Below are 15,000 nucleotides of genomic sequence, written 5' to 3'. Positions count from 1 at the left end.
CAAACTCCTATTTTGGACTCCGTGTGAGCGTGCGTCGTCTGTGTGTATTTGTCAAAATAGTCGAGAGTCAGAGAGAAGAAACGCAAGGGAGGCGCAGAGAAATCGCGAGAAATACACCGGCGTTTCATTTAGCGATTCTGAAAAGTTCTCTGTTCATTCTAGTACACGGCTAAAAACGCAAATCACGTGACCACACACTCTCTGCCCAGAGCTGCAGCCACTAGTTCAGCGGGTAAGCATAAACCCCAGGTCAGAGTATAGTGCATGTCAGACAGTTCATCTGCTGGGTGATCTCATCTCACTATAGTTGTTAAACGTGATATTGAATTCCTCTTGTTGTCTCTATCTAACAATTCTTATGTCTTCTGAATCACTTGTTCTCAGTTAACTGTTTTGGCTGAGTGCAAAGCTAATATATTAATTTATGTAACCACATACACTGATTCTGCACATTGACTGATTACTTACCTTTATCGTTTAAATTTAATGTACGTTATACTGTTATACTGGCCATTATTGGTTATTAAAACTGATATTCTGCAAAAGAGACGGTGTAAATCAAATATCAAAATGAAACAAATTTGACTTATATTATGTTTTCATTGTTTAGATAGTGAAACAGCAAGCAGGATGAGGTGAAAGAGGTTAAAATGTAACACTGTTCACTTTGAAGATTTACCCATGCTTTAGCAGGCAGTTTTTGTTATGTTTATTATTGAATATAGGCTGAGTGAATAGTGTATTGAATAAGCTAAATTGGCTGTAGTGTATGAGTGTGTGTGTATGGGTGATTTCCAATATTGGGTTGTGGCTGGAAAGGCATCTGCTGCATAAAACATGCTGGAATAGTTGGCAGTTCATTCCACGATTGCTGATCGAAGACGGTTTCCCTTTGCACATTCACTTTGATATAATTGCTCAAGTTTACTTATATATTGTGTATTGTTTTATTTATATTTATTTGTATTTAAATGTTTGAAGTACTTTTAGTTAATTAAAAAGTTATTAAAGTTACTAAGTTGATGAAACTGAAGTTTTTTGTCTTTTTTTACCTGTTTCTCTAGTAAAATTACAATATCGTGATAATACCGTATACCGTGATAAAAGCTCAATCAATTAATCGCAGCATGAAAATGTGATACCGGCACATGCCTATACAACACTAACACAACATCAATACAACACTAACACAACATCAATACAACACTAACACAACATCAATACAACACTAACACAACATCAATACAACACTAACACAACAACAATACAACACTAACACAACATCAATACAACACTAACACAACATCAATACAACACTAACACAACATTAATACAACACTAACACAACATCAATACAACACTAACACAACATCAATACAACACTAACACAACATCAATACAACACTAACACAACATCAATACAACACTAACACAACATCAATACAACACTAACACAACAACAATACAACACTAACACAACATCAATACAACACTAACACAACATTAATACAACACTAACACAACATCAATACAACACTAACACAACATCAATACAACACTAACACATGATTAATACAACACTAACACAACATCAATACAACGCTAACACAACATCAATACAACGCTAACACAACATCAATACAACGCTAACACAACATCAATACAACGCTAACACAACATCAATACAACGCTAACACAACATCAATACAACGCTAACACAACATCAATACAACGCTAACACAACATCAATACAACGCTAACACAACATCAATACAACGCTAACACAACATCAATACAACGCTAACACAACATCAATACAACACTAACACAACATCAATACAACACTAACACAACATCAATACAACACTAACACAACATCAATACAACACTAACACAACAACAATACAACACTAACACAACATCAATACAACACTAACACAACATCAATACAACACTAACACAACATTAATACAACACTAACACAACATCAATACAACACTAACACAACATCAATACAACACTAACACAACATCAATACAACACTAACACAACATCAATACAACACTAACACAACAACAATACAACACTAACACAACATCAATACAACACTAACACAACATCAATACAACACTAACACAACATTAATACAACACTAACACAACATCAATACAACACTAACACAACATCAATACAACACTAACACATGATTAATACAACGCTAACACAACATCAATACAACACTAACACAACATCAATACAACGCTAACACAACATCAATACAACACTAACACAACATCAATACAACGCTAACACAACATCAATACAACGCTAACACAACATCAATACAACGCTAACACAACATCAATACAACGCTAACACAACATCAATACAACGCTAACACAACATCAATACAACACTAACACAACATCAATACAACACTAACACAACATCAATACAACACTAACACAACATCAATACAACACTAACACAACATCAATACAACACTAACACAACATTAATACAACACTAACACAACATCAATACAACACTAACACAACATCAATACAACACTAACACAACATCAATACAACACTAACACAACATCAATACAACACTAACACAACATCAATACAACACTAACACAACATCAATACAACACTAACACAACATCAATACAACACTAACACAACAATAACAATAAACAACACATGACATAACAACACTAAGACATCTCGACAACAAGATCAACACATAAACATGACAACCTGACAACATAGCTTCATCACATCGACACAACAACAACAGTCAACACAACCTTACAACAACTACAGTACAACACAGATGTAGCACCACAACATAACGACATCAGTCAAACAAAAGCGCTGCTGTTTAGTGTGTGTGTGTGTGTGTGTGTGTGCGTGTGTGTGTGTGTGTGTGTGTGTGTGTGTGTGTGTGCGTGCTTGTGTGTGTGCGTGCTTGTGTGTGTGTGTGTGTCTCACTCTGTTCTTTCTCTCCTTCTTCTTGTTCGTTTGTTTTAAATCGCCGCCGCAGGTTCATCACTTCACTGAAGTCCGCCATGGCGCTCGACTGATGACGTCACACTGCAGCGACGGTAGGCTCGGGGGATTCAAGTGAGTCGCCTGATCCGAACCGAGTCGGATTCGTTTCACCGCTCGCACCTGTTACCGACCCGAATCTGCGAATATCCGTCAGTGTGTGCGGCAATTCAATGCTTTCCCGTCACATTAAGGCTTCGTGGTGCCAGTAGAGCTGTTGAGACTTGATCTAAATGGATCTGCTCTGGGATTATAGAGAGCTGCGGGCTGCTGTCAGGCTGTGGTGCAATTCTTATCTCCACTGAGCATGTGATATGGTGACTACAGTAGAGGATTACAGTACACTATACTGACGCTGACGTTTATATTTATAATATTCATGTTATTATGATATTATTTTAGAAGAAACTTTATTTAACACAAATAAAAAGATAAACACTAGTGTTCATAACCACATTATAATGAAGGATTTAAATCAGCTGTGGTGAATGTACAGTTGCTATGGTAACACAACAACTACAGTTATTAATCTACTGTGGTGATTCTACAGTTGCTATGGTAACACAACAACAACAGTAATATAAACAAATGAGCCATGTACAAGTATTGAGTGCGGAGCTGAGTTGAGCTGAGTGAGTGTGTGTGTGTGTGTGTGTGTGTGTGTGAGAGTGTGTGTGTGAGAGTGTGTGCTCTCTATGTGCTGTGATAAGGAAACAGAGTGTGTATGTATGATGAATGTCAGACTGTCAGTCTGAAGGACTCTCAGAGCATCAGAAACTGAACTCTCTGCTCTGATGAGACTCAAACTGAACTCTTTGGAGTGAACGCCAGGCGTTACGTTTGGAGAAAAGCAGGCAGCGCTCATCACCAGGCTAACAGCATCTCTACAGTGAAGCATGGTGGTGTTAGCATCATGCTGTGGGGATGTTCTTCAGCAGCAGGAACTGGAAGACTAGTCAGGATAGAGGGAAAGATGAACGCAGCGATGTACAGAGACATCCTGAATGAAGACCTGCTTCTTCTTGACCTCAGACTGAGGCGACGCTTCAATGGAGCGGCTTCACAACAACTCTGTGAATGTCCTTGAGTGGCCCAGCCAGAGCCCAGACCTAAATCCTATTGAACATCTCTGGAGAGATCTGACAATGGCTGTACACCGTCGCTTCCCATCCAACCTGATAGAGCTTGAGAGGTCCTGCAAAGAGGAACGGGCCCAAATCCCCAAAGACAGGTGTGGCGAGCTCGTGGCATCATATTCAGAAAGACTCGAGGCTGTAATCGCTGCCAAAGCTGCAGAGACAAAGTGTTGAGCAAAGCCTGTCAACACTGATGAACATCTGATTTATCAGCTTTTATTTCTAATAAATCTGCAACAATTCCAGAAACTCTTTCTTCACATTGTCATTATGGGGGATAGTGTGTAGAATGTTGAGGAAATACATCAGTTTAATCCATGTTGGACACATGAACACATGTGGGGACAGTGAAGCGCTGTCAATACTCTCTGGATACACTGTTCTCTCCAGGACGCTTTACAGTAAATATCTGTGCAGATACATTAGATTAGTCATTAACAAAGACAAAACTGATCAACCAATCTACTGTGTGTGTGTGTGTGTGTGTGTGTGTGTATGTGTGTATGTGTGTGTTTCTGCAGGTTCAGCAGGTCCGGGATCAGCTGAGCGTCACCTGTGAGCGGGTTCAGGAGGGCAGCTGTTCAGACAGCAGCACAGGTGTGGAATACTGTATCCTGCCAACAGCCGCTCGCTAAATACACCACAGATAGAGTTTCCTGCCAGCTGGAGCACGATCTGGAGCACAACTGATCCACACACACACACACACACTGCAGAAACTGCAGACTCTACAGGTCACGCAGCACCTGGGAAATACACTGCTTCTGCTGAACTCACATCATGTCAGATTTCAGCCTCTTTGGCTCTCAGTTTGTATCTTTCAGTGTGTAGATGTGCACATTTCAGTAGGAAGAGATATCTGTAGAGACGTCTGAGACAGCACTTACACCAGACTCCACACATGCTCTGATCACACACATCAGTAAACTGTGGTGAAGGTTCTGCTGCTTCAGGATCTGGAAGACTTGCTGTGATGAACAGATCATCAATTCTGCTGTAAACCGAAATATCCTGCAGGAGAACATCCGCCTGGCTGTCTGTGAGGGACCTCGAGTTGAAGAGAGCTGGTGTTCTGCAGCAGGACAATGATCCAAACACACCAGCAAGTGCACTTCTGAATGCCTGAAGAACAACTAAAGGAAGACCTTGGAGTGGCCTAGCCAAAGTCCTGACCTGAACCCAGTTGAGATGCTGTGGCATGAGCTTAAAAAGAAGGTTCATGCTGGAAAACCCTCAAATAATGTGTCTGAATTACAGTTTCAGAACTGCATGTTGTGTTGACGTGTGTTATCTTGGACTAATATTTCAGTGTGTTTGATCATCTGAAACATGAATGTGTGACAAACATGCTAAAATTAAGACACCATTAAGGGGGTAAACACTTTTTCACGCCACTGCGTATATATACACACACACACACATTAGTTTTTCTTGTGTGGATGATTGTCTTTAATTATGTGGTTAAATTGATGGTATAGTGCTTTTTGAGCTGTTGCTAAAGAAGAGAAGCTCAAGACGATGATTATCTCCGTCTGCTCCCACAAAGCGTGGAAATATCCTGACAACCCAGAAGATGAAACCCAGCGGATATTTGCAAAACCCAAACCGATTTACCAGTATCAGATTCTCATAGGAACACAGCGAGGCCTTCCAATACTCCAGATCACGTCATATTAATGGTGCAGATCTGGAGCGATTGGTTTACCTCTTATCTGCATCACAGCACAGAACCGGGATTGTGTGTGTGCGTCCGTGACTTCATGAGAGTATCAGGTTCTGAGCCCAGCGCACAAAAGACCTTTACGCTTCATAATGCGGCTCTTTCAGCACATCTGAACGTCAAACTTCCGTCAGTGTGTGTGTGTGTGTGTGTGTGTGTGTGAGATTCTCAGAAAAGCTGAGCACATTTGATTCTCACCCAAACAGACAATAAAAGCAGACTAGCGTTTCGTGAGGCTGCGGCAGAACTGGGTTTGTGCTCCTGTTTCCCAGAATCCTTCAGGACAGCGATGTGGAGAACAATAGTGTTCTGTGCTGAGTTTATCGCAGACGTATACCTTACATACTGCACACCGCGCTGCTTTTGCTGACTCCGGCCATGTGCTTCTAGAGCATGTCTCAACATTTCCCACAGCCCCGCGGGTGAAAGTAAACACCCCGGTTAAAGTCGAGTAAACATCCAGCTGATGTTCAGACAGGGCTGTCTGTGAGTGTGGTGTGTGTGTGTGGTAGAATCACCACAATAGATCAATTACTGTAGTAGTGTTACCATAGCAACTGTAGAATCACCACAATAGATCAATTACTGCAGTAGTGTTACCATAGCAACTGTAGAATTACCACAACAGACCAATTGCTGTAGTAGTGTTACCATAGCAACTGTAGAATTACCACAATAGATCAATTACTGTAGTCGTTGTGTTACCATAGCAACTGTAGAATTACCACAACAGACCAATTACTGTAGTAGTGTTACCATAGCAACTGTAGAATTACCACAACAGACCAATTACTGTAGTAGTGTTACCATAGCAACTGTAGAATCACCACAGCAGATCAATTACTGTAGTAGTGTTACCATAGCAACTGTAGAATCACCACAACAGACCAATTACTGTAGTAGTGTTACCATAGCAAATGTAGAATCACCACAGCAGATCAATTACTGTAGTAGTGTTACCATAGCAACTGTAGAATCACCACAATAGATCAATTACTGTAGTCGTTGTGTTACCATAGCAACTGTAGAATTACCACAACAGACCAATTACTGTAGTAGTGTTACCATAGCAACTGTAGAATTACCACAACAGACCAATTACTGTAGTAGTGTTACCATAGCAACTGTGGAATCACCACAACAGACCAATTACTGTAGTCGTGTTACCATAGCAACTGTGGAATCACCACAACAGATCAATTACTGTAGAAGTGTTACCATAGCAACTGTAGAATCACCACAACAGATCAATTACTGTAGTCGTGTTACCATAGCAACGGTAGAATTACCACAACAGACCAATTACTGTAGTAGTGTTACCATAGCAACTGTAGAATCACCACAACAGATCAATTACTGTAGTTGTGTTACCATAGCAACTATAGAATCACCACAACAGATCAATTACTGTAGTAGTGTTCCCATAGCAACTGTAGAATCACCACAACAGATCAATTACTGTAGTAGTGTTACCGCAACAGATCAATTACTGTAGTAGTGTTACCATAGCAACTGTAGAATCACCACAACAGATCAATTACTGTAGTAGTGTTACCATAGCAACTGTAGAATCACCACAACAGATCAATTACTCTAGTAGTGTTACCATAGCAACTGTAGAATCACCACAACAGATCAATTACTGTAGTCGTGTTACCATAGCAACTGTAGAATCACCACAACAGATCAATTACTCTAGTAGTGTTACCATAGCAACTGTAGAATCACCACAACAGATCAATTACTGTAGTCGTGTTACCATAGCAACTGTAGAATCACCACTGCAGATTAACTCAAGTGCTTTACTCCAGTATGGATCAAGAACACTGCAGTGAGTATAGATCGATCATTATAGTATTTTCCATGTGGTACTTCTGGCCAGCAGTAATATTTGTGTGTGTGTGTGTGCAGGAGGGCGCTGCAGTTTTAAATGACAGCAGTAAAACCAGCCCGAGTCCTGCTTAAAGTCCAGCTTAACGCGAGTTAAACCCGTCCGGCGATACGGTTTCAGCTGAGCGCGGGATTAAGAGTCTCCGAGCGCCGCTAACAGGAGCTCATTCTCTGCTGGAGCCTCTGCGCGGCCCGGGGCCAAATGAACCCTGGCCCTCGGAGGAACAGGAGCCCGACACAACAGCCCGATTCAGCTCCTGCGCGCGCACCAAAGCCACCCGCGATGCGCGTCCCCGAGGAAACCAGCTGCGCGCACCGTTCCATCAGCATCACTCTAGTGCACTTCAAATACTACACAGATGCTCTCCATCTTCACTAAGGTGAAATGAACATCACAACACTACCTGAGGTGTGAGCGAACATTCAGAACTAAAATATGATAAATGAACCAGATAAGTGAACAGTCAGAATATAGACAGAGATTACACTGCAGACTGTTGTGTGTGATGATTTATGACAAACTCTGTAGCTTTACAGTCATCTGCTGACACATGAACTACACATCAAGATTTACTTACGATCTTAAGTTAATACACTGTTCTGTTCTGATGATCTTCCATAAAGAGTCTTACCGTCTGCTTCCGCTCTGGAACGGCAGTCCTTCCCCGATAATTTGACGGATTGAGCCACGCCCCTCCAGCCGTTAGTTTGCGTTAGTTTTGTGAGGCGGAGCACAAAAGTAAAACCCCGCCCCTACTCAATATTCCGTTTCACTTAGAAATACGTCATCATATTGAAATAAAGTTCTGCTGCAGCCTCCGGTTAATGTGGACTTTAATTATGCAAATCATGCAAGATAAACAGATTAGAACAAGGGTGAATAAATACTAGCTGCATCCCAAATCAGATATGACCTGTGTCCTATTATATTCCATTCTGTATTATAAATAGTGCATTCACTGAACAATCTATTAAGAATAAGTCCACTTTAAACAGCTAAATGAAGGGGGAGGGGCTGCAGATGAAGGGGAGGAGCTTTAGGGCACTTATGTTTGTTTACATTATTTATTTTGGATGATGCAGGAAAGATTAGCTGATAGAGATGATTACTCTGCCTCCTGATGGATAATGACTCTGTTGATTCTGTTTATTGTGTAAATGTGTGTCAATCTATATTCAGTTTTTAAATTAAAATTTTACCAAATAAAATGGATCTAATTGGATTTGCATTGTAAACATTAAATAAAGCTTTAAAAGGTATTACTTTTTATTTCATATATTAAGGTTTTAGTTATGATAATCCCAAAATAATTCTGCAGAAATCCACAGATTTTTAACAAAATTCTGCGCAGAAATATCAAAAAACGTCTGCAGATTCCGTCCGGCCCTAGTAATGACTTTAGTTAGGTGATTTCCTTCACAGCTGAGTGTATTTACTGTCATTTGGGATCCAACTACTGACAGAATTGTAATGTATGGTGAATTATTGCTTTAAATGGACACATAAAGCAGTATTTTTGCTTATTTTCTTTCTATTTTTAGAAAACCCAAACTGTCCAACAGCTCAAAGCTGACTAAAGCACATTATTAAAGGATCTGTGCTGCGCTTATGTAATGACACAGTGGAAGGCCTTCAGACCCTGATCTGACTGACTGAAGCTGGAGCTCCAGACGGATGTATATAATCAATATATCGACTTACAACGCAACACATGGACATGAGCTCAGTCATATTTGTTTATGCATTATAAATCCCACATCATGTTTACATATTAATGAATGTCAGCCTCATCTGATCTGATTGTACAGCCTGTGGTCTCATCTAATCTCTGAAATAACTCCATAACCATCAGTGTTCACTGACAGATGAAGAAATGGAGGAGCTTCATGAAAACTACAGACATTCTGTAATCCATCATATAATCACTGACATAAACCGGCCTTAAAATAACAATAATGTCACTTATCAAATATAACACACAACAGAAACGACTGATGTCGAGTGTGTGCAGCGTCAGGCAGGACTGAACTAAACACACAGACGGACGCGTGTTTGCTCAGGGATTATCATTATGATGTTTATTATCATCATTTGAGCAGTCTCACTCTGTCCTTCAGGATCTTAAACTTGGGGTTGGTGTTGATCTTCCTGTTGAACAGAGACAGCAGCTCCTCTTCAGACCTGTAGTTTCTGTCTCCACTGAAGGAATAATACGCAGCTAAAACCTGGAGAAGCAGCAAACACCATCCAGAAGAGTCAGAAAACAGATATGTGAAGGTCAAAGATCATAGAAACACAGCTGACCAACCACTGACGCAGGAGTTTAACTCACCTTCTTGCGCAGTTTTTTGACAGCGAGTCCTTCTTCAGGAGCATCTCTCAGAACTGCCTTTATCGTGCCTTTCCAATTAAACTTCCCTGCTGTAGACGGAGAAACACAGAATTAGTAGATCTGAGTCTGATGCTGCTGTGTTTACTGTCATTATACCACGGTCTGAGTCTGATGCTGCAGTGTACTGTCATTATACCACAGTCTGAGTCTGATGCTGCAGTTTACTGTCATTATACCACAGTCTGAGTCTGATGCTGCAGTGTACTGTCATTATACCACAGTCTGAGTCTGATGCTGCAGTGTTTACTGTCATTATACCACAGTCTGAGTCTGATGCTGCAGTGTTTACCGTCATTATATCACAGTCTGAGTCTGATGCTGCAGTGTACTGTCATTATACCACAGTTTGAGTCTGATGCTGCAGTGTTTACCATCATTATACCACAGTCTGAGTCTGATGCTGCAGTGTTTACCATCATTATACCACAGTCTGAGTCTGATGCTGCAGTTTACTGTCATTATACCACAGTCTGAGTCTGATGCTGCAGTGTTTACTGTCATTATACCACAGTCTGAGTCTGATGCTGCAGTGTTTACCGTCATTATATCACAGTCTGAGTCTGATGCTGCAGTGTACTGTCATTATACCACAGTTTGAGTCTGATGCTGCAGTTTACTGTCATTATACCACAGTCTGAGTCTGATGTTGCAGTTTACTGTCATTATACCACAGTCTGAGTCTGATGCTGAAGTGTTTACCATCATTATACCACAGTCTGAGTCTGATGCTGCAGTTTACTGTCATTATACCACAGTCTGATTGTGATGCTGCAGCGTTTACTGTCATTATACCACAGTCTGATTCTGATGCTTCAGCGTTTACTGTCATTATACCACAGCCTGAGTCTGATGCTGCAGTTTACTGTCATTATACCACAGTCTGAGTCTGATGCTGCAGTTTACTGTCATTATACCACAGTCTGAGTCTGATGCTGCAGTTTACTGTCATTATACCACAGTCTGATTCTGATGCTTCAGCGTTTACTGTCATTATACCACAGCCTGAGTCTGATGCTGCAGTTTACTGTCATTATACCACAGTCTGAGTCTGATGCTGCAGTGTTTACTGTCATTATACCACAGTCTGAGTCTGATGCTGCAGTTTTACTGTCATTATACCACAGTCTGAGTCTGATGCTGCAGTTTACTGTCATTATACCACAGTCTGAGTCTGATGCTGCAGTGTTTACTGTCATTGTGTTGTGTGAGACAGACCTGAAGAGTTTGGTTCAGGCTCTTGGTTGTCTGGCTCCTCCCCTTCCTCATTCAGGCTATCTGATAGGTCAGAACAGACAGGGAACAGATAAGCATCATTCTGTTAGAGACAGAAACAATACTCCGACATGATCCTCACCGTCAGGCACTTCCTGCTTGCTCTTCTTCTGTCTCTTGTTGGTCTTTGTGTCTGTGTTCTGTTCGTTCTGTTCTCTCTTCCTCTTCTGTTTCTTTGTTTGCTTCTCGTGTCCATTCTGCTGCTCCGCTTCTCTGTTCTTCTTCTTCTTCTTCTTCTGCTGGTCTTCCTCCTCCTCAGTGCCGTTCTTCAGGTCGGTTCGGTCCTCTATTGTCTCTTGATTCGCTTGTTTTCCATTCTGAAACATCACAACAAACCCCAGTGTCATTTACAGCAGTGATGTAGAGCAGGTGTGAGTCTCAGCGAGTGTGTGTTGGTGTGTAACAGTACAGGTGTGTGTTGTGTATCTGGAACTCTTACGCTGTCTGCCGCCGTGGACAGAATCTCCCAGACCTGCTTCAGTAAATGTGGACTGTGGATCTTCAGGCAGTTCCTCATCCAGTTCTACACACAAACACACCAGAGAGGAGCCTTCAGAACACACACAGTCTCATACAAACACACACACACACAGTCAGACAGACAGACAGACACACACACACACACACACACACACACACACAGACTCACCTCAAACTTGGCTTTCTTGCGGGGCACGTTCTCATACACACTGAGGCGGCGCAGGACCTGCTGCAGCTCTGACCCCACATCCGGCCGGCTGACGGCCTCCTGAACCCTCTGAAGGAGAACACGGAGAAACATGAGACCCCCCACACACACACACACATACACACACACACACACACACACACACGCACACACACACACACACACACACACACACACACACACACACACATTATATTAAGGGTGTTCCTCTGCTTCACACACTGGTGTCTCGTTTCCTCTTGATCTGTCTTATGTAAGAGTGGACACTGTGTGTGTGTGTGTGTGTGTGTGTGTGTGTGTGTGTGTGTGTGTGTGTGTGTGTGTGTGTTGGTAACTGGAGATCAGCATTATTCAGCATGTGTGCTCCACTGACCCGTCCCGCCGCCGCCGGAGCCTTTACATACACATACAGCACAGTGAAGCTCTGCAGGGTTTAATCCTGCTGCTCAACCACTGCACACACATACACACACACACACACACTCTACATGATCAACACACACACACACACACACACACACACACACACACACATGGTGCATCCTCGCACACTACATCACACACACACACTCTACATGATCAACACACACACACACACACACACTCTACATGATCAACACACACACACACACACACATGGTGCATCCTCGCACACTACATCACACACACACACACACACACACACTCTACATGATCAACACACACACACACCTCTATCCACTGCTGCTGCTTCAGGTCTCCTTTATTGGCTCTGGCCTGGAAGTCTCGTCCTCCATATTTCTGATCTTCACTGATGCAGCGGTTGTGGCTCTTATAGTCATCGCCTCTGTCAACACACACACACACACACACACACACACACACACACACACACACACACACACACACACACACACACACGCTTGCATTAGGGTTGGGCGATGTTCAGAACTGTTCAGAAACGTTAGGTGAAACCCCAGTGTGGATGTGGATTGTTTTGGTTGTAAAATGCTATATTAACACTAGCGCTGCGTCCACACCAGACGCAGAAGCAGCATCAAGCGCGAGTGCTGTACATGTTAAGTCAACGCAAAGATGCGAATAGACATCCTGTGGCCTTGCCGCACGTATCGCATGAATCGCTCCAGTTGGAAAACCTGAACTTCAGCGGACATTCGCACCGCGTTAACCAATCAGGAGCTTTCTCTTGTAGGGGCTTGCTAATGACGTGTCGCCTGTTGTTGGTGTCTCCTGCTGGTGTCTCTGAGCTCGGCTCAGTCTGAAGCTCCATCATCCAGCACCGTTTCTGGAGGAGTTGATGAACTCAGAGCTGCTGAAAGATCTAGTGGACTCAGACACGGCGCCAAATGAATCGGCAGTTTTTCAGCCTTCCTAAAGCACATTGCATACAGCTAATCTCTCAATAACATCCATGTTAGCCATTTAGCAGGAAAGCTAGAGTCAGCGGGCAGACAGAAGCCCCGCCCATCACGTGAATCCGTGACTATTGTGAAGCGAATTTGATGCACGAATGAAGCGAAGAAACTCAAAATGTTCACACGACTATTTACACGTGATTAGCATGATTTATCCGAGTGTACCGCGTCTGGCGTGAACACAGCGTAAGGCGTAGTGTAAACGGGGACTGAGTGTGTGTTTTTTGCGAGCGGGTTGCTGCTGCGCCGGGGCAGAGGATCGCGATGTCGGCTCAGCATCATGATCGCTATCAGGCAACGGCGATGATAGACGATGTCATCCCTACATCAGACCTGATGTGAACACACACACACACACACACACACACACCTGAAGTCTGCGCCGCAGTCGATGCAGGACAGAACCTGACAGGAGCGACACTTCAGCAGGTGTTTCTCCACCTGAGCCTTCTTCAGGGACTCTCCACAGCCGTCACAGGTGAAGAAGACCATCCTGGAGGAGGAAGAGGAGGAGGAAGAGCAGATCAGCTGGAGAAGTGTGTAATCGCAGCAGCAGCAGCAGCAGCAGCAGTGATTAGAGCAGCTCCCTCAGCTTTACTGTGTCCTCTTCATTACTGTTGAATACCGCAGCAGCAGCAGCCTCACTGCGGATCAAGACTACATCTATAACGGTTCCCTAGATCATTATTTGTTTTCCTATTGTGATGCAGTTCCTATAGAAACACAATATTAAATGAGTAAGCTATGGGCGTGGCTTGTTTTTATACTGTGGGCTGATTGGCTATAGTAAAGTAGGCATTAAGGTAAGGTTATTACAGCCTGACAGACTCCTCCTCCATTTCTGTTAATTGTCAAAACTGACAGCTGGAGGGGCGTGGTTAATTATGTTAGCCCCACCCATTGCCTTGAAATCATGTAATCTGATAATTTAGGTGAAAACAAACAGGAAGTGCATTTGAAACTAAAGATTAGAAGAGCAAACTCTTGATTTTAGTTCAGCACTGAACTACCAATGTGAGCTGGACTGATTCTGTATTAGAGTATCATCAGGGGTCACCACAGCAGAATGAACCACCAACTATTCCAGCATGTTTTACACAGCGAATGCCCTTCCAGCTGAAACCCAGTACTGGGAAACACCCATAGACACACACACACACACACACACACTCATACATTACGGCCAGTTTTGTTGATCAAGTCCCCTATAGCGCATGTGTTTGGACTGTGGGGGAAACCCACGCCAACACGGGGAGAACATGCAAACTCCACACAGAAACACACACTGACCCAGCCGAGGCTCAAACCAGAGACCTTCTTACTGTGAGGCCACAGTGCTACCTGTTTGTTTTTATTGTATATACTTTATTTAATATATATATATAACTGCATGAGTTAATACGATGTAAATTAATGTTTCATATATTTTT

At 42.5% G+C, this 15,000-nt stretch overlaps 2 protein-coding genes across 2 annotated transcripts in view; both read right to left on the bottom strand.

Moving 5' to 3' along the window:
• The window catches only part of tmem128 (transmembrane protein 128), an 8,301-nt gene extending 4,992 nt beyond the window's left edge, over window positions 1–3,309 (bottom strand). The window contains exon 1 of the mRNA XM_056472689.1: window positions 3,000–3,309. Within this exon, the coding sequence (XP_056328664.1) occupies window positions 3,000–3,078 (79 nt within the window). The 5' untranslated portion in view covers window positions 3,079–3,309. The remainder of the gene's footprint in view (window positions 1–2,999) is intronic.
• Window positions 3,310–9,521: 6,212 nt separating this feature from the next.
• Window positions 9,522–14,082, bottom strand: lyar (Ly1 antibody reactive homolog (mouse)). Its single transcript, XM_056472770.1, has 8 exons — window positions 13,941–14,082; window positions 12,867–12,981; window positions 12,117–12,224; window positions 11,907–11,990; window positions 11,550–11,784; window positions 11,411–11,470; window positions 10,136–10,224; window positions 9,522–10,028 (listed from the first exon to the last, which is right to left on the bottom strand). The coding sequence occupies exons 1-8, from the start codon at window positions 14,060–14,062 to the stop codon at window positions 9,891–9,893; spliced, it is 951 nt and encodes a 316-aa protein (XP_056328745.1). The 5' UTR covers window positions 14,063–14,082; the 3' UTR covers window positions 9,522–9,890.
• Window positions 14,083–15,000: the final 918 nt, after the last annotated feature.

Source organism: Danio aesculapii, chromosome 14 (assembly GCF_903798145.1).
Source record: "Danio aesculapii chromosome 14, fDanAes4.1, whole genome shotgun sequence".
Lineage (NCBI taxonomy): Eukaryota > Metazoa > Chordata > Actinopteri > Cypriniformes > Danionidae > Danio > Danio aesculapii.
Note: the sequence above shows the minus strand (reverse complement) of the source record. Positions and strands in the feature narration are given on the sequence as shown.